General features: G+C 37.9%; 1 protein-coding gene across 1 annotated transcript in view; it reads left to right on the top strand.

Moving 5' to 3' along the window:
• Nucleotides 1–23290, top strand: part of LOC140239576 (uncharacterized) — a 33162-nt gene extending 9872 nt beyond the window's left edge. Inside the window, exons 2-5 of the mRNA XM_072319407.1 lie at nt 9174–9297; nt 15499–16601; nt 17218–17437; nt 21891–23290. Of these exons, the coding sequence (XP_072175508.1) occupies nt 9174–9297; nt 15499–16601; nt 17218–17437; nt 21891–22012 (1569 nt within the window). The 3' untranslated portion in view covers nt 22013–23290. The remainder of the gene's footprint in view (nt 1–9173; nt 9298–15498; nt 16602–17217; nt 17438–21890) is intronic.
• Nucleotides 23291–23933: the final 643 nt, after the last annotated feature.

Genomic DNA, 23933 nt, shown 5'->3' with positions numbered 1-23933 from the left:
TTGTACCAGCATAGTTTTCATCATCACCATCAGACATCACTCAGATCATTTTAGCCTTTTCCTATCAACATTAAGAAACACGTACAGTCCCTCGAGATAAAAACCGAGGAAAATAAATAACAAATACAAATAACAAGTATCAACACCTCCCAACAACACAAATATTTAGAAAAGACAACACACGTCACTTCGATTCGAAAAAGCATTGCAGCAAAGCGGAGAAATCGCCGTTACGAAAATAACAGTGCGAGACACTTGAAAGAATTACGTTTAAACATTTCAAAGTAAAAAGGGAACGGATAAAGTGATATAAAATGGAAGAAATCGTACCAAACGAGGTGTGAGAAACGACAGAAATAGAACGATAATTTTAGTAGTAGGATTAGGCCCTAGCAAAAGTTTGCAGCACCAAAAGCTATGCGAAAATTAATACACATTGGAAACTCTGTATTGCGACGAGATATGGATCCTTGGGATCGTCAATAAACGATACAAAACAAAGGAAATTAATTCATTTTGACCGGAAAATAGTTTGTTATAAGTATTCTGTTATATGAGATCTCCTTTAACTAGAGATTGTAATTTGTCATCACTGACAAATTAAGGTGATCCGATTTCTTTTTTAATCAATGATTCGAATCGTGATAGTGCAAAGTCTCAGCTACAACATACTAAAATCTGAGAGAAATTCACCGAAGCATAAGTAAGATAGTGCTCGATAAAGAGAGTCATGTCAATTTTCACATCTAAAAAAATTCACTCCCATAGAGATAACACGTCATAGCGAAAATAGAAAAAGAAGTACATATGACCTTTGACCCCACTTTGCACAGACAAGATGGCATCTGAGCAAAAAGTGGTTATTTTATGAAATGATCCCTGTAACATGGTCTTTACGTGTGCAAAATATGGGAAAGATAGGACATGTATTCACCAAGATACAGGATGAAACATCTATGACCTTTGACCCTAATTTACATACCCAAGATGGCGTCTGATCAAGTCGTTGTTATTTTATGAAATAATGTTCGTGACATGAACTAAATATGTGCAAAATATGGTGGTGATAGGGTATGTTTTTCTTGAGTTATTGCACATAACATTGCAAAAAGAAAGAAATATTTCAATACATCGAAGATAAACTTTAATTTCAAGTAAGTTTTTTGACGTGATCGTGACATCGTATGAAAAAACGAAGGGCACAGTCACGATAGCCCAAAGTCTCAGCTACAACATATTAAAATCTGGGAAAAATTCACCGAAGCATAAGTGAGCTAGTGCTCGAAAAAGATAGTCATGTCAATTTTCACTTCCAGAAAAACTGCTCTCCCATAGAGATAACACGTAAACTGGTCAAATTTTACAAGGATATTTTCAATCCATTTTTACGAGGTGATGACGTCATCCAATCAAAAGTTTGTAATTATAAATATGAAAGAACATTAAATAAGTTACAACATACTGAAAGTTAGGTGAAAATCGGCAAAGGATAAGTGAGATACGCTCGAGTGAACTTGAATTTTGATGACGTCATTTTGAAAATTTACTTTTTTTACTTTTTTAAGAAATTTGATATCTTTTAATCATTTTTTCAGTATCGCCAACCCATGAAATGATATGTACAACTCATCAGCTTTCAAAATATGTAAAGAAAATGGGGGGTCACCGTCCATCCTGACGAGTAAAATCGGATTTAAATTTGGCGGTTTTTTGGCATTGTTGCACTGTATATCGCCATTGACGCGCGCGCGGAATTTCAACTTTGACGGGCCCGTATGACGTCATATTGAGTCGGATCGACTTGAAACTTGGTAGAAACATTCTTTGACATTTCAGACATCCGATACGTGTGAAAAAACGGGAAATTTCCATTGCATATGAGCTGTGCGTGCGTATATGCGCGCGCGCGTACGCGTCCGTCAATTTTTTCTGAAATACTCCAAATGACCTGAAACGTGTGCAAAACAATTTTGAGCTCGATTGGAGCATGTTAAAATTTCAACGCGCGCGTACGCGCTCGTTTACTATGAACGTGACTAAATTTTATGAAAAATATCAATAGAGCTTGACTTGAACTATATGATATGTAAATTTCATTGAGAAAATCCATTCCATTAATGAGATACGAATGTGAACGTGTTTTCAGATAATGACGTCATAGTGACGTCATGGTTGACTGATCACAGTGATACATTAGATCTGTCGTCCTTATGACGTGATACATATATGGCATCAGTTTAGAAGTGATAGGTGAATGACTTTTTGAGTTAACCTCTGCACAACATTTGAGGAGAAAGAAATAAAGAAGAAGAAGAAGAAAGAATCCGTACAGATACAATAGGTGATCCGAGAGGATACTCGGATCACCTAATCAGTACAGATACAGAAGGTGATCCGAGAGGATACTCGGATCACCTAACTAGAGATTGTAATTTGTCATCACTGACAAATTAAGGTGATCCGATTTTTTTTTTTTAATCAATGATTCAAGTCCTGATCGCAATAGGCATGACCATGCAGGTTTCATCTGTGTTCAGAGACATTGGCCGTGTGATGTTTGGATTCTCATTTAGAAAAGGGAGTCATATCTGCCATCTTTGGTACCAAATCTGTATACACTATAACGAAGATACAGCAACAAGTACATATGACCTTTGACCCCACTTTGCACAACCTAGATGGCATCTGAGCAAGAAGTGGTTATTTTGTGAAATGATTCTTGTAACACGATCTTTGCGTGTGCAAAATATGGGAAAGATAGGACATGTATTCACAAAGATACAGAATAAAACATTTATGACCTTTGACCCTAATTTACATACCCAAGATGGAGTCTGATCAAGTAGTTGTTATTTCATCAAATAATGTACGTGACATGAACTAAACATGTGCAAAATATGGGGGTGATAGGATATGCTTTTCTTGAGTTATTGCAAAGAAAGTTGCAGAAAGAAAGAAATATTTCAATACATCGAAGATAAGCTCTAAATTCAACCAAGTTTTTTGACGTGATGCAGACATCGTATGAAAAAACAAAGGGCACATTCACGATAGCACAAAGTCTCAGCTACAACATATCAAAATCTAGGAGAAATTCACCGAAGCATGAGTGAGCTAGTGCTCGATAAAGATAGTCATGTCAATTTTCATTTCCAGAAAAACTGCACTCCCATAGAGATAACACGTAAACTGGTCAAATTTGACAAGATTACTTTCAATCCATTTTTACGAGGTGATGCCGTCATCTAATCAAAATACTGTTATAATATTAATGAAAGAGCATTTAATAAGCTACAACATACTGAAATCTGGGTGAAAATTGACAGAGGATTAGTGAGATATGCTCGAATAAACTTGAAATTTGATGACGTCATTTTGAAAATTTAGTTTTTTTACTTTATTAAGAAATTTGATATCTTTTAATCATTTTGCCAGCATTGCCACCCCATGAAATGACATGTACAACTCATCAGCTTTCAAAATATGTAAAGAAAATGGGGGGTCACCGTCCATCCTGACGAGTAAAATCGGATTTAAAATTGGCGGTTTTTTGGCATAGTTGCATCGTATATCGCCATTGACGCGCGCGCGGAATTTCAACTTTGAAGGGCCCGTATGACGTCATATTGAGTCGGATTAATTTGAAACTTGGTAGAAATATTCCTTGACATTTCAAGCATCTGATAAATGTGAAAAAACGGGAAATTTCTATTGCATATGAGCTGTGCGTGCGTATATGTGCGCGCGCGTACGCGTCCGTCCGATTTTTTCAATTTTTCAAAAAATGCTCCAAATGGTCTGAAACGTGTCCAAAATGATTTTGAGCTCGATTGGATTATACAAATATTTCGACGCGCGCGTACGCGCACGTTTAAATAATAAATATGAATTTTGATAATATGAGTAGAATGCGCTTGACTTGAAATATATGTGACGTAAATTTCATTGAAAATTTCCTTTCCATTAATGAGATATGAATGAAAATGTGTTTTCATATAATGACGTCATCGTGACGTCACGGTCGACTGATCACTATGATACATTAGATCTGTCATTTTTGTGACATGATACATACATGGTATGATTTTGAAATTGATAGGCAGAGGACTTTCTGAGCTAACCTCTGCACAACTTTTGAGGAGAAATAAAGAAACAAAGAAGAAAGAATCAGTACAGATACAGAAGGTGATCCGAGAGGATACTCGGATCACCTAATAATAGGCCTAGAAATACACCGAGTTTCAACGATATCAAACAGTACTCGGGAAAGAAAATTCGAACGCTTTTCACCTGCGCATTATACTGCAGTGCACATCAATACACGAACAGAAACTCACCTCTTGCAGAAAAATGATGCAATAACGTTACAAAAAACCACACACAACACTCTCAAAATCATTTCGTACTTGGGAGGCAAGGGAAAAGCGGAAGAAGTAGAGAAAAAAAGCAGACATTGCACAACGGAGCGCTTCTACCCCGACTCAAAACGAAATAGGGTACTGTTTGTAGTGGCACCTGACTACAGTGAGTAGCTAAGCTACTATACTCACGCTCCCCAGCCGGCCACACGTGGGGATACCACGGCAATCGATGTTTAAACATCCAGGGTCCGTAGGCGACAGAGATTCAGGTGCGCGAAGTTCCGTTCGGTGTACACAGTACGCAAGCAGCGAATTGCATGCGCGCACACTATTCTATGATAGAAGATTACGAACACACACACGTCGGGTACACACACACACACACACACACACACACACATGCGGGCAACGCGGGCCGGCTGGAGAATGAAACATGTACAGTGTGTAGTCTATATTGCAATTTCAGGGATAATAACTTCGAGCGTCAGGGCTCGCTGCGCGCGCCGGGGCCGCTCGCGCTCGTCAAAAATGTGATGTGTACATAAACTAAATTCTGTCTTGAAACGTGAGGCTATACGGCAAAAAAACTTGAGGAGCCAGCCGGGCTTTTTTCATACATTTCTAGGGAGCCCGTAGCGATTCTGGGGAGCCAATGGTCCCCGGGCTCCCGCTAAGGTCGAGCCCTGGGATATTAAAAGTATTTTATCCAATGGTGCTGTCTCTGGTTAAAATTCAATGGTTGTTTTAGGTCATGTGTTCAAACTTTGCTGCTAGATTGTTCTATGACAATTTTGTTTTTAACGTCGGGGTAGGGAAATAATAATGGCTCGGTCACAAATACCATTAAGAACTGCTACGAACGCCGTACGAACGATTTTTAGACAATTTCGTAAGATCTTCTTAAGAAGGCCGCACGAAACCAACCGGTCGTAAGTTCGTAGTCTGGTCGATGGTCTTGTCTAAGATTTTTTTTTATACCCCCGCCAAACGAAGTTTGAAGGGGGTATATAGGAATCAGTGGACGGTCCGGCGGTCGGGCGGTCGGTCGGGCGGTCGGTCGGGCGGTCGGTGGGGCGGTCGGTCCGTTGCAAATCTTGCGTCGCGAACTACTTCCTCAGTTTTCAACCGATTCCCATAAAACTTGGCACAGATGTGTGCCTTGGGTTGTAGATGTGCAAGACGTATTTTTTGACATTACCCAAAAGTATGTTGCCATGGTAACGGCATATTATGGGCAAAAATGGGTACAAATCTTGCGTCGCGAACTCCTCCCACAGTTTTTGATCAATTTTTATGAAATTAGGTACAGATGTTCATCTGAATATGTTAATGTGCAAGACACATATTTCCGCAGTGGTAAAAAGTGCGTTGCCATGGTAACGGCATGTTATTGGTAAAATATAGGGCAAAATGCTTCATGGCATAACTGCTTCATCAGTGTTCTTCCAATTCTCATGGAATTCATATTGAATGTTTGTCTAAGGATATAGGTCAGCATGACACATTTCTTGACAGTGACAAAAAGTATGTTGCCATGGTAAAAGCTCACATATTATGAGCCAAAATGATGGAAAATTTTGTGTTGCAAACTACTTCCTCAGTTTTTGCCCAATTTCCATGAAACTTGGTACAGATGTGTGCCTATGGTTGTAGATGTGCAAGACGCATTTTTTGACAGTACCCGAAAGTACGTTGCCATGGTAACGGCATATTAATGGCAGAAGATCAAGGAAAGATCTTGCGGATTTAACTATACTTCCTCAGTTTTTTGACCAAAGCTTATGAAATGTGGCACACACTTTGATCTTGGTGGGAAGATGTGGAAGACATATTTTTCGGACGTGTCGGAAGCTGCGTTGCCATGGTAACGGCATATAAATGGCAGAAGATCAAGGAAAGATCTTGCGGATTGAACTACTTCCTCTGTATTCGACTGAAGCTCATGAAATGTGGCACACACATTGGTCTTGGTGGGAAGATGTGCAAGACATATTTTTTGGACGTGTCGGAAGCTGCGTTGCCATGGTAACGGCATATTAATGGCGGAAGATCAAGGAAAGATCTTGTGGATTGAACTACTTCCTCAGTTTTTGACAAAAGCTTATGAAATGTGGCACACACAATAGTCTTGGTGGGAAGATGTGCAAGACATATTTTTCGGACGTGTCGGAAGCTGCGTTGCCATGGTAACGGCATTTAAATGGCAGAAGATCAAGGAAAGATCATTCCTTGGGTAAGACTGTCGTCACGGGGCGCGGGTATTAATCACCTTAAGTGATATATTTTTTTTTAACTTTGTACGAAACCCTTTCTTCGTAAGGCGGCTGTACGAACTCCAGAATTTGTACAAACAGTGACATTCGTACGAACGCATCGTTCGTACGAACCTTTGTGACCGTAGCTTAAACCTGGCAATCACTTTTTTTTTTGTCAAAGACATTACATGAAGAGCCTCCATTTGAGGCTATGATACACTTGTTCTAGCCAGAATTGTTCCATGAAGAGCAAGTTCAAGTTCAAGTTCAAAGGCTCTCCTTGGCAACCTGAAAATATATCTCTGAGTTTGAACAACGTACAGTGTAGCAACGACTAATGCACATATATGCAAACTGAGTTACAAGTGAAATACACTCAGCAAAAAAGGAAAGTAAACACTTTTTTGAGTTTATATTTTCCTATAAGATTTTGATGAAAATCAATGTATTATATGTTATATAAAAGGTAATTTAATTGACTATCGAGCAAGTAGCTTAATTCAAAAAGGAAATTTCATGCATGAGTGAACACATTTGTTTTTGCCTTCCAAGGCACAAAAGTAAAAATTGCAAAATTTGTCCGGTTGTCTTTCATTGGCAAATGGCCTTCAAGATAACAAGGACAACAATGAACAGTTTAACACAGTTAGAGATCATATGAAATATAAAAAATAAGTTTTTGTTCTCTTCAACTCTTTATAACCTCAAACAAAGTGTTAACACAAAGTGTTGAATTAAAGGGGAAAGTAGGAATTTTCTGTCAACTTAAAACTTTAAATGACATACAAAGTAATGGCACAAAGCTGAGTAAATAAACAGAATTTCTTTATTTCATTCTTTTTATTCAGTGATTTCAGTGATTTAAACATTCATGAGACAAATTCAAGAGCTAGATATTATTTACAATTTTTCTAATTTACAAAAAAATTCAAATTTCTACAATTTTTGTTAACATTGCTTCTTCCCTTATTTCATTTAAATTTGGATTTGATGGAAGCATAGGTTTTTCCTCCATTTTTAACCTTCATTGATCTTTTGGGCTTTAAAGATATTATAGAGATCATAGGTTTATCTTTGCAACTTAATTCATGTTTGTTATTGCATTAAATTATATCATATGGAATTATATCAATTAAATCATATGGAAGAGCACTTAAATGCATTTTTGCAATTTTTACTTTTGTGTCTTGGAAGAGAAAAACGAAGGTGTTCACTCATGCATAAGTTTCCCTTTTTATTGCCCTACCAGGTTGATAGCCAATTAAATTACCTTTTATATGGTATGTAATACATTAACTTTTAGCCAAATATTCTATGAAAAATATAAACTTGAAAAAGTGTTTACTTTCTTTTTTTGCTTAGTGTCGTTCACGGAAGGAGGACACAGTTTCATAAGCAGCAATTCCAGGCAGGTATAAGGCCTTTATTGCAGACGGCAGACACAATCACCGCTTTCACTGCTAAATGGCTATGATGAACATAATATGAACAGTTTCATGGATCACATTAACAGCATACGGTAGACAAGACGCAGCAGGTCCATTGAATTGGAGCAATAGTAGCACACTCTTTTTCTATAGCAATTGGTTCTGTTCTCCTTTTTTTAAGGTGCAATGCGGGGACAACCAAACTTGATGACAGAAATCATGACATTGTTTTTCCAACTAACAATCAAGTGGAGTGGCAGCAGAAACAAACTCCAGAAATCTCTACACTTCCCCACTACTGTTGTAGCTGCCTCCTCTCTCACTGGCTACCTGATGTCCTCTATCATTCCCAAGAAGCTTCTAGTTCTAAGCAGACTTATTTCACATCAAAACCAGATATCCCTTCGCTTCAACAAACTGTTAACACTATGGTACCACAATTGTATGCGCACAGCTATGCTAGTAGCGGTTACTGTATATCCTACCATAAGTTTTCACTGAGGAAATAAAATTTCTCTTTGCTTAATACTGAACATTTCAGTACACAGGCATAACACCTATACAATGAGCATGCCAAATTCTTATACACACTATATGGTTGAATTTGCATCATATCAGACAAGACAGTCTGCAGGAATGTACACAACCAAAGAGGCCAAACTGAACACATTCCAAGAGTGCCCAACACGCTACTATACACACACGCTCATCAACACCACTAAACATTAGTCAAGTATAGACCAATTTGGTTTGGGTACTGTTTTTTTTCAATGGTAATTTGTAGCTGGGGGCTTCAAGTATATGTAAATGCATATAAATTCAAACAAAAAAATCATTCATGCGCTGACACACCTGGCTCATTGCATAACCCATTGAAGTGCTTTTGTTCTTCTTTGGAAGCCCCCCAGTATAATATGGCTGCCATAAGTGACTTCTCTGAAGTTGAATTCATTTATTGAAAAGTTTTTTTTTTCTATTTTTTTTAATATTTTTTAAATATTTTTTTTTAAGTACAGGTTAATCAAATGGCTATTTACTATGACAGGGCAGAAGAAACTTCCATAAATGTGTATTATGAAACTAGTCAACTGGTCAGCTGTGAATTGGCATTTGATTGTCTTGGCATGCAGAATACCAGCCCGGGACTATCTGCAATGGAATGGAACTCTGAAGACATCTATCTACTCCTTGAAGAAAACTATCGACTTAGGAGGGATTTGGCCGATTTGAAGAAGAGACTCAAATGGGCACTAGGTAATTGCATTCATCTCTTTATTCTAATAAAAGAGAAAGATACTGAATTGATTTTTAAAGATAGGGAGTGTAATTTGGCATATTTTATTTTATGAATAGGTAAAAATGACAAGGACAAGATGTAAATGTTGCTTTTATGGTGTTGGTAGTCCAGACTAGATTAATTGAGAACGGGCTGATTTTGCTACGACATGCATTTCCCATAGACACTTGCCAGATTATTCTCAGGACTCATCCTCAACTGATTAATTAGTACCTGTTGTTGAAATGTCATGGAATTCCTATGGAAACTTCTGCATTTGAATGAGAATTTAAAATCAGAATCTTCATCCAGGATCTTTGCTGAAATGAAATAAAAGAAACAACACAAACATGTCCTTGTCAAAAGTATGTTTGAACAAAAAATCTAGCATATAATGTACATGTAGTTATTCCTTGCAATGATCAGTTTATGTTTTTATAGAGAGACGTGACACAAGACGGCTCTTAATCCTAAAAAGGCCGGGGGGGGGGGGGGGGGGGGCTTGAATCAACCCCCCTCGACATTTTTTGTGATTACTTCGCCGCACGAAATTTTTTGACCGCGTCGTTCGCTGACTTTTTACTTTGAAGTCTTGCGCATCTTTTGACACCATTTTTGTGAAAATCGCGCATACCATTGCGACGCTGCACGACCTTTTATACATGTACATGCCTGTCATACTAACAATGGCTCAAGAATGTGATTTTGTGTATAAAGTCTATGCAAATGGAGTTTTCTCTTCTTAATCATAAAGATATTATTTTCACTTTCATAGGCTGAAACTAATTAAGTTTAACATAATTAAGTTTGAAATAGGTTCTGTCATAAATTTTGCAAAAAACATGATAAAACAAAAGGTCCAAAAACAAAGAAATACTGTACATAACAAATTCATGGAACAATAGAATACATAAGAAATTGATTTTAATGAAAGATTTTTTTCAAGTACATTGTTAGAAATGCTACAAAGAATGTTATCACCAAAAATTAGGATTGTAGGAGCTTTACTTTCTGATTTAGAGCAAAATGTGTGATTGTGTGTGATTCTATGCATATATTACCATAATTAAAGACGCTTGGTCGTCGATTTCAGTGGGGATTAATTTCTGTTTGCTGATGCTGCAACATAGTTCGCGCGAGTACGAAACTATGTCTTGTCGAAAGTATTTTGAGAATCGGCGAAATGTTCCTTCACAGAGGCCGAGGAGACAAGTCTTTGGCACAAGCTCGGATATGATTGTTTGGTTTTGCGTGTGCTGCTCATTAGGGAGCTTTAGATTTTAAACGCGTGGACGTTCAAAGAGAAAAAAACATGATCTGAGTGTGCGCAGTAACTTGATCCGCAGTACTGCGCACGCTCAGATCGTGTTTTTTTCTCTTTGAACTTCCGCGCGTCTAAAATCTAAAGCTCCCTATTGACTTGTATACATTTCGCGAGCTAGTAGTGCTGTAAGTCGCTAGATCAGGGCCGATATGTACAGTCGAATAACCGTCTGCGTAGTGACTCAATCCTCGTAATAATTTGACAATTTGTAATTGTGTTACGTTTTTCTTTTTTTTTTTGCGACGAAGAATATCACGCCTAAGGGCCTACTGCTACGGCCTCAGATGGATCTAGAGGACATATCATTCGCAGATTTGTCTATTGCTGACACTGAAGTGGTAGATCCCACAAGCTGCAAATGCTCTGGTTCGTGCTGGTATAAGACGGGGCGAAATTGCTGTCCCTGCAAGAGCGGGGGCAGAGCTGTACAGTGAAGCAGTGCTGCACTGCAAGCAAAGATCGTATGGAGTGTACGATCTTTGCTGCAAGCTGCGGTAATAATTAATAAACGGCGAGTAGCCGAACTTGTACCAATAGGTCAACCAGCTGTGTCAACTTCAGTAAGTAGAGCTAGGCTGTAGTATAGGCTATGATCTAAACTTATTGATTCATGATTGTTTTACCAGTCACTAGACCTGGAATATTTCGATCGCGAATTACTGTGATGTTACGAAGTGTAGTCAACATACGTAATTGCTCGCTACTCGTACTCTCGCATAAACATTAGGCATGCAATCCATCAGTGTTACCAGGCCAGCGTATGTTTTGTATAGGCCTGCACATACTCGTTCGCTGAGATAATGAGCAAGAGAAAGATCCCGAATGCTCCAAAACTGTAAGCCGAACGATTGAGAATGGCATCATTACGTGCGTTCGGCTTAGGAGAGAGTAACTTCGGCCGCTGTCATGTATTCGTAACCGGTCTAGTTCGTACGTGATACTCGATCTCTCAATAAAAAACAGGTGAATTGGAATTTTGCACAGAATGCGCGGCGTGCGCACGATTCAGAATTACCATTGCGAGCTTTTTCTCAAGACGACTGGGCGTCTTTGATCATGAAGAATATTTCAATTTCTTTTTGTATAGTTTGGTAGATTACGCCACAGGTAGGCCTGATGCATGTGCCAATTTTCGTGGCGATTGCAGAACCCCCTGGCCACAGAACACCCAAAAAAGCCTGGCCTGGTTAGGGTAAACGTATAGGATACAGTGTAGGTGACAGTCTTCATACACTATGTGAGGATTATATGTGTAGATGTGAGGGGACTCATTTGGAAAATGCAAAGAATCTGAATGCAATGCACATTTGTATAATGTGTGTTCTGTTGCCTGTTATGTGCTTACTGGATCACCACTGAAAATTAAATTCTTCCCTATGAAAAGATGAGATTCTAAAATTTCAGAAAGTCGTCACATACATGTAACTGTAGGAATGGATAAGGGCAAGGGCAATTCCGCGGTTAGTAATGTTCAAGCAAATTTGCACTTTTATTTTTACTAAGGTACTAAATTACCATTTATTAATTACAAGTCAAATAATATTTAAACATGTATGTTCTTCATAATGTACATTATGTACATCACACATGTTTCACTCCCAACATATTTTTAGGGCCTGTGCAATTTTGTATTTATGACTTTATATTTTTGTGATATATATTTGTCATAGTCAGACGTTAGCATGTTGAAAAGATTCAATGCATCAATAGTATATTTTAATGTTCTATTTTTATAGTCTCAAACATAAGCTGTACCTCTTCATTTCATTAGTATTTCAGTTTGATTAGTTATGATATATCGTTTGATGATGTATCGAATTATTAATTGATTATCAGTCATTTTTTTTTTATATGTGATCTGTTTGTTATTCTTGTCGTGTTATGCTCTGTTATCTTGCCAGTGGAGGAAGATTTTCTGTATTTTTTAAATCAAACAATAAATGATTGAATCGAATTGAATCGAATCCTTCCTAGGTTTATGAAATAGAAAAGAGTGAATAAAATTCAACAAATATTACAGTTGCCATGGCAACTAAAGGGTTGCAAAAAAGGATATGAAAAAAATCAGTGTCTTAGTGACAAAAAGTGTGCAAAACTGTAAGTTACTACAAAGTGTTGCATTAATTTCAATTTTTGCATTGATCATGACAAATGTTAATGCAGACATTTTTGTCCCCGCCGAACGAGTTCGAGCAGGGGACTATGAAACGGGCTCCGTACGTGTGTGTGTCCGTGTGTCCGTCCGTGTGTGCGTCCGTGTGTGATCAAAATGTTCAAAATGCTACTCCTTCGCCATTTCTAACCCGATTTTGATTCTGTTTGCTTTATATGATAGCACTACATGGGAGCTTTGAAACTTCTATACAGAATTTCAGTTGTGACCTTTGACCTTGACCTTTGACCTATATTGTACATTTTGCTTCAAAATGCTACTCCTTCGCCATTTCTAACCCGATTTTGATTCCGTTTGCCTTATATGATGGCACTAGGTGAGGGCTTCAAAACTTCTACACAGAATTTTGACCTTTGACTTCTTTGACCTTTGACCTTGATTTTTGACCTATATTGTACATTGCCTACAAAATGCTACTTGATCCTTCGCCATTTGTAACCCGATTTTGATTCCGTTTGCTTTATGTGATGGCACTAGGTGAGGGCTTCAAAACTTCTACACAGAATTTTGACCTTTGACTTCTTTGACCTTTGACCTTGATTTTTGACCTGTATTGTACATTTTCCTACCAAATGCTACTCCCTCGCCATTTCTAACCCGATTTCGATTCCGTTTGCTTTATGTGATGGCACTAGGTGAGGGCTTCAAAACTTCTACACAGAATTTTGACCTTTGACTTCTTTGACCTTTGACCTTGATTTTTTTACCTATATTGTACATTGGCTACAAAATGCTACTCCTTCGCCATTTCTAACCCGATTTCGATTCCGTTTGCTTTATGTGATGGCACTAGGTGAGGGCTTCAAAACTTCTACATAGAATTTTGACCTTTGACCTCTTTGACCTTTGATCTTCATCTTTTTACCTATATTGTACATTTTGCTACTGAATGCTACTTCCGGCGGGGACATATATTACGCACCGCGTAATTTCTACTTTTCCTTGTTAGCCTTTTGGCTGATGATTTCTTACAACTGTACCTAAACCCCTAAGAGCATGGTTAGTAATATATGTTACGGTTAGTAACGTTCCATTCGTGCGGAGTAATTCTGCAGGTCATTTCTCCCATTTGTAATTGATGAATTATCACATACCCGTAACCTCTGGAATATTTAAATGTATTCATCTTTTTCCCTTTTGCAAAATTTGCAGGAAAAAAATATAACAAAAAAAAAATGACTGTAATTTGCATATATAGACCTTAAATTTAATCATCCCCATCAGTCCCACATGTACATTTAAAATGATGGTTTTAAGATCTCACGAAATTAATGAAAAGAGAAAATGAAATTTACTGAATTTGACAGACCTTTATGATTTCTGAACATCTATGGCATTAGTTGATACCTCAGGTAAAGATTAAGACAAATCTATAGGCACATTTCTTTTATAGATATTTTTGTCATGTCCTCCTAACTGCCGAATTGCCCATTTAGAGTAGAAGGGAAAGGGTTGCATACTTGGAAAGCAATCCACTGGAATTTTGAGGCTAAATTGTCACATACACTGTACGTTTACCAACCAGAAGTAAATAAATGCAGTAAATTCTACATTAAATTTTTAATAGGTGAATGTGAGAGAAGTTCTGCTTTGGTGAATTATACAAATGAAGAAGTAATCACTAATCATTAAAGAATGCAGTGCATAATCAAGTTGGTAAATTGACTCTTATCTGTGTGTCTTGTGTTTGAATCTGATGGGTTTTTGTGAGAAAAGAAACGATTAAATGTCACTTTTTTGTTTTTTAATTTGAATGAAAGGAACAAATTGAAAAGATGTTAAATAGAGCAACAGTCAATGAACATAACTTGAATTCATGATATCAATCATCCCTATTTCATAATGACTTTAACCCCTATATTTATGCCTCTGCCACGAAGTGGTGCCGGAGGCATTATGTTTTTGGGTTGTCCGTCCGTCAATCCATCCTTCTGTTCGTCCGTAATGAATTTTGTGGATAGCGTAAAAAGCCTTTGAGGTATCCTATAGCCCTTTTTGCACTTGTGTTTCTTAACCCCGTACTTTCTCCGACCCAGGACTATCGTTGGTCCCGTACCAATTTTTTTCAGCATTTTTTTTTTCACATGTACTTTAGACCTTTTAGGAGAATCATGCATTATGGCGGAGGCATACTCCGTATCAGTCGCTATAGCGACATTTCTAGTTTTATAGAATTGTAATGCACTTGAAAACCATGTGCTGCAGTTTCTTGCATTCAAATGACTATAACATTCCTCTGCATGACACTTTTAGGAAGCAAATTGGCACTTTTTGCCAAAATGTTAAAAATATTTACATTTGATTTTCAACCTTCTCTCAAATTATTATTTTATCATTATTATTATTATTATTTATTTATTTATTCATTTATTTATTTATTTATTTATTTATTATTATTATTATTATTATATTATTTTTTTTTTTTTGGGGGGGGGGGGGTTACATCAACAAGGAACTGTACCAGTCCAGGCTTTTTTTAAGTTTTTTTTTTTATAGTTTTAATGTGAATTTCAAAAACTTAATGCACTGAGGACAAACATCTTAGTAATGATACTGGGCATATTGGTGAAATAAACAAACAAAAAAATCCAAATCTCTGCCACTTTGTTGAGATACTGGATTCAGATTAGCTTTAGATCAGTGTTGATTTTAAATTTATGTGTTTGTTCAACCACTTTGTAGAGACCCAACCACAGGGAGATAGAAGAGCAGAGTCAGCCCCTATCAGTTATGTTTCTGAAGGCTTGTATCAGGGCACCTCAAGCAGTTCCAGTGAGCAAAGGCTCTTTGCACACCAACTACAGCACAGGCAGACATCACCAGATGCCACTGGTTCAATTGATGACCCACCTCTCTTGACTGGAGTCACTTCGTCCATTGCACCTGGAGGGTCAGAGGTAGAGGTTGGGGTGCTTCCTCAGGGGCCAGATGGACCAAGGGAGCGTTCGTTTAGGAATCTCTTCTCCACCATCAATCAGGAGATGCCCACATTGTGTGCAAGTCAGGCTAGTGAAGGGCAACCAGGGATCAGGTGTCAGAAGTTTGCTTCTTCCGTAATGGAACCCTTGGACTGCTCCAGCCAGCCACTTTCTGAGGACTTTCTAGATATGACCAGAAAAAATACTTTGCCCCGTCAGCATCTTTTGCATGGCATAGCTGTCCAGCTGAAACCAAATGTAATGGGCTCTAAGCCGATGCAAGCCAGTCTGCAAGGACAGCTGCTTGCTGGCTCTACTAGGAGTCCGCTTGTCCAGGTAACATCGACAGCTGCTAGTCCAAATGCTCCTGAAGACATAGCCATTCCGGGACAAACTAGCTCTCCGTGTATCGTGAAAGTGCAGTCCCTAGCAGATGTCCTGCCTCTGTCCCAGCCAGCCAGTGTGTCTGTATCTGCAGAGGAAGATGCCACTGTGATGGAAATTTCAAAACCACCAGAGCTGTTCCAACAACCCATGGCTGACGTCAGTCCAACTAGTATGGAGACTGACAGTGGATGTGCTGCAGATGACTGTGCCTCCAGTTCGACCATGCTTTACCCCACTGCTGAGACCGCAAAAGCTACTCAGACTGCTGATACGCATAAAGAAAGTGGAAACTCGGATGACAAGGCAACAGGTGTTACCACTACCATGAAATCTCTTTCAAAAGAGACCTACTCAACAGAAGCCCTTCGTAAAGTTTCTCCGAAGAAAGCCAGGAAAGCACTTCATTGGTATGAATTTCGTATCAAACCTCATATGCTTCACTGCTCTCTCCAGGATCAAATTTTTACTTCAGAAAGTGAGGTGAGACCTTTAATGGATGTCTTTTTCATGTGCTTCACATTGTTACTGTCTGGATGTGAAAAAATGACATTAACTTCCAAAGGAATGTTTGCAAAAAGAAAACTGAAATGCATGCTTAAGAAACCAATTCCATTGCAAGCATATTGTTCATGAAGTTTAAAGCTGAATTTTTAGCCCAACTGAGCCAATAAAAAAAAAATCTATATAACCACAAATGCTCCAAGTGAATACAAAATTCAATGGGGAATATACATTCAAATTTGTTTAAAATGGCAGACTCAGGGGTGGCCTTGTTTGGACCAGGATCATGTTTGTGGCCAGTTTTCACATTTTGATAATTCTCTTTCAAACAAGCTGTAACTTTATCTGCAAACTTGGTTAGTAGTTTATTGCCAGTATGATTGAATATGGAAATGGACACCACGCCCCCTGGAGGTCTTCCAAAGTCTGCGAGAAATACAGCAAAGGTGAACTTGTGATATGTAGATGAGGTTAGACCCGCAGAACAGTATGAATTTGCTTTAAGAATCTTTGGTGATGACATATTGTTTTGTTTTTGTTTGTCTGTAATATGTGTTCCACATTTCCTTATGTTCTTCAATGTGCCACTGTGAAGGACATGGTAGAGATCAGTCCCGGGACTGGAGTTGAGGTTGCCAAGAGTGTTCTCCAGTCCACCACGGCTCAGTCTTCGATTTATGGCATGGCAAGAGTCCTGCTGCTACATCTGTTCACAATAGAGGAACTCCTTAATGGTTCCATCAAGGGGAGGAAGGGTTCTGTCCAGCGTTACAAAAAACCTTGGCTTGATCTACACAAAATGGCAGCTATTATTGGTAAGCATGACTTCTATTGGAACATCAATTCTTTGTTTTTGTTTTTGTTTTGTTTGTTGCTCACCTCAGCTGCCTGGCTCTTGTCAGCTATTGCAATCTTTAACTGTCTTCATATTTTGATGCCTCTGGCCCTAAATGGAAGTTGAGTTGAATGTTTTCAGGTTGTCCGTCTGTCCGTCCATAGTCCATACGATAGGAATGATGTTGCTTTAATAGGAAATGTTAGAGGTGTCCAAATGGATATACTGTATGAATTGACGAAGCTGTGCTTATGAACTGTTGGGCTCACTGGCTTAGGGTCAAAGGTGAAAAGTCAAAAGTCAATTAATAAATTTCACTAATTTCTCCTTTGTCTCTGTAATGTGTATTTTCATGAAGCACACATCAATACGTGAATCACCTGACATTGATTCCCTTTGATCAAGTTTTTGGTCATTAGGTCAAATGTCAAGTATTAAAGATCAGGATAAATCGTTAAAATTACACTATTATATGCTGAAATTACACTTTTCACCATAGTTGGTAGAACTTGAAAACATTTCAATTTTGTATGTGTATTACCACACATTGACTATATTTAGGGAATGTTTGGCTTTGCAGGGTCATAGGCCAATTGAAAATGATGACAATGATTCTGCTCTTATCTTATAATAATAATAATAAGGTCTTATTTACCCAGGGTAGCCTCTTCAGTGTTGCCACTGCTCTACCAGAGGGCCCTGCTATTATTATTACCCTAGCGTCGCCAGGTACCCATTTATACACCTGGGTCGAGAGGGACATTGTGAGTAAAAACATTTTGTCCAAGGATGTAAGCACTGGGCGGGATTCGAACTCACGGTCCTCCGTTCGGGAGTCGGAAGTCTTATCCACTATGCCACAGCGCCCCCACTTGCCACAGTGCCCCCACTTATAATAATCTTCATCAGCATGACAGTATTCTGGTCATGCACTCAAAATCTTCATAGTAATCATGTGTTTGCATCCATTGTTTATATTTCATTAACTCATCATGACCATATTTTTATGCCTCCGCCAACGAAGTGGCCGGAGGCATTATGTTTTCGGGTCGTCCGTCCGTCCGTCCGTCCCGTTTTGTTTTTGTCGATATCTCAAGAACTGTGTGGTGGTTTTACATCAAACTTGATATGAGGGTATATCCTGGGGGGATGATACTTTGTTTGGATTTTAGGGTTACGGGGTCAAAGGTCAAAGGTCACAGGAGGTTATTTTGTGAAAAAAAAAGGTTGAAAATTCATGTTTTTCTCCATATCTCGCAAATGGTTCAAGGTATCTTCATGGAACTTAGTATATATGCTTGTTCCAATGGGCAGTGATTATCTAGGGAAGTTGGGGGGTCATGGTTCAAAGGTCAGGGGGTCAAAGGTCAAGGTCAACTCCTCAAAATATCACTACTTTCCTTATATTTATGCAATGCCTGAAGGTTTTTTTTTTAACTTGATGTATGCATGTATTAACCTATATGTATTCTGTGGGAAGTTTCTTGCCAAAAAGGTCAAAGGTCAAAAGGACAAAGGTCAAGTGAAAGTGCTGAATTGCACTTTTTCCTCCATATCTCAAAAGTAACTCAAGGTATCATCATGAAACTTACATATTTATACATGTTCAACCTAACAGTGATTCTCTTTGAAACTGTGAGGTCAAAGGTCAAAGGCCAGGTTTAGATAATGCTATTTTCCCATTTGATACTGAAATTATACTTTTTCTCAATACCTTGAAAATTACTCAATGCATAAACTTAAAAGGGTCAAAAGTCAAGTAAAAATCATCAGTTCCCCAAATACCTGCACTCTGACATTTTAATCATTCATCCAATTGAACCTAGTTCTAGGAAAGTGAACATTCAGCACATTTGTGGCAAACCTGTCATATTAATATTTTGCCAATTGTGTGAAACTGTCATCACACATTTTCAAGACATTGTACTATATACCTATTAGGAGAACCATGCATTATGGCGGAGGCATATCAGTCGTCGTAGCGATATATCTAGTTCATAATACCTGGAAAATTACTCCATGCATAAACTTATAAAATTAAGCGATATATCTAGTTTCTGTCTGTGTTTTCATATTTTTTTTTGGACAAAGGGTCATGCATTTATTGATATAAACTTCATAAAATCATATTCCACCATTTCTAATTTCACTTCTAGTCATGACATAAAGGGGTTCATCTCAGTAGAGTATAGGTGTCTATTTCCTGGAGGTCAAGGCCTCTTGGGAGGGTAGGTCTGCGTGTGTCTATACCACTGAAGTACACGTATATTTTTTTCTCCAGAGTAATGGAATCCATGTATGCTTTATGGCCTGTCACAAGAAATGTGCTTGTCATCCTGTCTTTGTCATGCAGGCTTGTTGTGCAGTTGTCAGTTACCAACCTTACACCAGTTGCTAAATTGAATGAACTTACACTGAACATTGATGTTCAAATTTAAATTTTCCAGAAAACGCTCCCCTCGCATTCCACAAATTTGAATGCTCTTGATGGGCATTCTAATTTGAATGGTGTATATTGCTAAATAGTCTGACGAAGTGCCAGTTGGAATCATTAGAAGCAAAGTTGAAGGACTGTCTTCAAGGCGCTGTCTATTTCGCACCAATTCAAATGACCTGCTTCTCAAATTGAATGACAAACAGAAAATAATCGCAAAAACTTAAAAATAAACAGACAAAATGACAGGATTTAAGTGCCAGAAACCTCTGAGGAAATATGAAAGAGCATGCGATTTCAAGAAGGATTCTACATTTATTTGCTAAAAATTTCACTTGAAATGGCTGAGATATAAAAAAAAAAAATGATTCTAATATTAAAAATCGATGGACCACAATTTTTTTAGGGTCTCTTTGTTTAACCTTGTTTTCAGATATCTCAGTCATTTCCAGAACCGTTTTCATCAAATAAAGTTTTGATTCCCCTTAGAATTGTATGCTTGTTAATATTTGTATCCCCCGGAGTTTGGAGGATACTATGGATTTGGCCTCGTTGCACCGCATCCGCCGCGAGATTTTCTTTTGAGCGCTCTACTGGCTGCAGTTCTTCTTCAATCATCTTCAAATTTGGCATGAAGGTGTATTATGGTAGACGAAAAAGGCTATTGTTTTTGGTGGTGGCATCCTTGCTTGTTGCGTCTTCATACGTGAAAAGGTGAATTTAACAGGGTCTGCGCTTGTGTGTGCGACGCTGGCCTTGTTTCTCAACCGAATTTTTTTCAAATGTGGTATGTAAATGTATCATCTAGAGTCAAATCTATACACCTATACCTATTGATAATGCTGCCCTCACTGTTCCACCTTTTACAGGGTCAAAGGTCACCCTGATCATGTCAAAATTTGCAGAAATGCTTATTTATGCAATAACTTGATTGTTACTGCATGGATTTTATTCAGACTTGATAAGGAAATATATGGGTGGTCATTCTGCATGAAGGAACACAACAGTTTGTGGTGACGGCGCCCTCAGTGTTCCGACTCGGAGGCCATGTCACATTTCTTGTATAATATGCTCTATAAGCCACATTTCTTGTCGGATTTTATTCAAACTTGCTATGGAGGTTTATGGGGAGTTATTCTATGTAACAAAAGTTTCCATTCCCAGCGCGCTCTTTGTTCAAACTTTTGTTCAAACTTTATAGGATGACATGTCATATTCCTTGTATATATATACTAGCCTCATTTCTCGTCAGATTTTATTGTGTCCTGTGACAGTTGCCATATTATACAACATTCTGGGGTCTGTCTTATAAAGACTTGTGATAGAAATCAATCACAAGTGTCTTGTGAGCTGCAAAGCAAGTTGCGATTGATTTGGGGACTTGAGATTGATTTGAAGGCTTTAAGACGGGGCCCTGGCCTGAAAAGTAATCGAGATGGGGTATGGGAGACGGGTTCAGGGATACATGTGCTCGATTGCGAGTGATCTAGTTCACAGAGTGGTTTCTAAATATCTTGCAGAACGTTACAAGTCAAACCTCAACCGGTACTGTCAGTCCCTTTAAATGAGCAAGTGCTTATTACCTTGTGAATTTTTGGTCTGTATTTTATGAGGTACGTGGAGTGGAGAAATAAAATAAGAAACCAGTTCAGTTTTGATTACTTGAAACTGAGGACAGAGTTTAAACAGCCCATTAGATAGGTTCTTTAAGAGGCCATTTGTATTGTGTTGAACATCATTTTGGAGCTTACAGTATGCTCTTTGAGTTTGTTGATGAGACCCATTTTGTTTGTTTTGTGATGCGTGGTACAGTAGCATAATTATGTCCAAGAGTAACTTGATGGTGGCATTCAGCCAGAAACATTTAACAAATATGGATATATATTGACTGATACTGGACTCTACATTTGTGGGAAATGCTTGCTGTGTGAATTGTTTTTTCGTAATTCCTGTGATATCACATCAGCTTATTATATGATCAGGATCTTTTCCGTTTCAGATGCCATTCGGACCAACTTTGGCCTGAAACTCAACACTTGGATCATCATAGAAAAGCTCCGAATGGCCCTAAGCTACATCACCAGCAATGTGAAGAAGTACAAACCAGTTGCAGCTAATTAGAGCTTTGACTTTCACTTAGTCATTCAGTGACTGCATTCTATCACTGTTTTGAAGAAGACAAAATCACATTCAATATGCAAATTCACAATCCTTAGTCTGTACAATAATTGATCAGGGAGTATGCCAATAACAGTTAAATTGGAAGATTTGCAGATGGCTACTTTCAGCCATCTGAAGAAGGAAAAAATAGGGTACAAGTTATAAAGTCCATACTGTCACTCAAGGTGTTTATCAAGGACAAAGTTGGCAAGACATCTACTTGTAACTGTACGCATTAGGTGCATGCAGAATTGGTAATTGCCCATGTTGATTTGCAAGAACAAGTTGTATGCTGTAGCAAAAGAAAGTAGACATTTAGAATTGGTCTTACTTATGTTATTGTATATATGTTAGTATGATTATTATCTAATACTGTATGTTACCACAACTGTGCTATTTATTACAGCATTGATTTTTATGAAAACTTGCCGAAATATGTTTGAAGTTTCTTTGGTTAAACGTCTTGATAGCTTGATTACTGCGAGTAGACAGATTTAACTTTATATGCAATTGAAACAACTGCAGGTTCATTTGCTTGAGTCACTTTTCTTTGGTTGGAGGGCAGAGTTTAAAACAAAGCAAGTACAATGTACAAGTATTTCTTCACCAATTGAATTGGTGCATTTTTGTGCCTGCTTTGTCCATAAATGGTATGTGTCTATGCTAATAAATTGTGTTGTTCTAAAAAAAGTTATTCAGGTTTGAAGAATTGCAATTTAACTCCCATACTATGATAGATGGTAGGAAATCTTCCTGTCCCTGTAGATAATATGCTTGCATGTATAATGACAAAACAAGGGTACAGTGAAGAAAAGGGTTTCTTTCGCTATGTGTATGTATAATTATATATATATACATACAAGTCATCATGTCACTTATTCTTTTTTTTTTAAATTTGAGCAGATGTTTATTATTGAAGCACAAAAATGAGACTATATTTCTGCATTTTTTTGTTTTAGACACATGTATTTTATTTTTATTTTTTATTTTTTTTAAAGATTTGTACTGTGTTCTGTGAAAACCATACAGCCATTCACCATGCACACCTGCATGTTTATATTACATTGACATTGTCAGATTTGTATTCGTCATTGCTTCTCCAATTTGCTTGTGATATTATGTTGAAGGTGTATTGTTGTACTACTGCCCCTCAGTAGCAGCGTCTGCCCGAAGTGGTCAGTGTGTGCTTCCATAGAGTCAACTTATCCAAAAAAAAAAAAATAATAAATAAATAAATAAAAGGAAAGAAAAGAAAATTGGGGGGGGGGGGGGTCGATCTGTTGGGAACTATTGTAGGATTCTGATAGTATATATATATATATTTTTTTTCTGTTCTCCTGCTATTCCAAGTGCCGTTTAGTATGAACTTTCCTATCTCTTATACAGTAAGATGTAAGGCTACCTGTATATTAATTGAATAGAAAAGCAGGTACAGTATACATTTGATAGATGCACAGTTAAGGAGAAAGAAGAGAAGGAGGTAGCTGGATTTATGAAAATACTACAATGTACAATATGTATATGCAATGATTCTACCTCGTTAATTTTTTCCCATACCGACTTCGCATTTGCCAAGTTTATGAGCAATATACATGTAGTTTTCAACAGTAGCGGTCTTGTATTCCTGTTAAATTATGGAAGGGGATAACAGTCTTGGGGAATACATTTGAATTCCATCATCAGTATCTGAAAGGAATGACCAGCTCGATCAATGCTTAAATTTATTCTCGGTATACAGTCTGACGGATTATGGTATGCAAACATACTCACATGTTGCATGATGTTCCATATTGGAACCCATGAAGCCCAGGGCCCAATGCCTATGCTGAAGTCTCCACTGTGGCACATTGTAATTTCTTTGAGATACTGCATTGTGTTCTGG

This window comes from Diadema setosum, chromosome 16, assembly GCF_964275005.1.
Source record: "Diadema setosum chromosome 16, eeDiaSeto1, whole genome shotgun sequence".
Classification (NCBI taxonomy): domain Eukaryota; kingdom Metazoa; phylum Echinodermata; class Echinoidea; order Diadematoida; family Diadematidae; genus Diadema; species Diadema setosum.
This window is presented reverse-complemented; position numbering and strand designations above follow the sequence as displayed.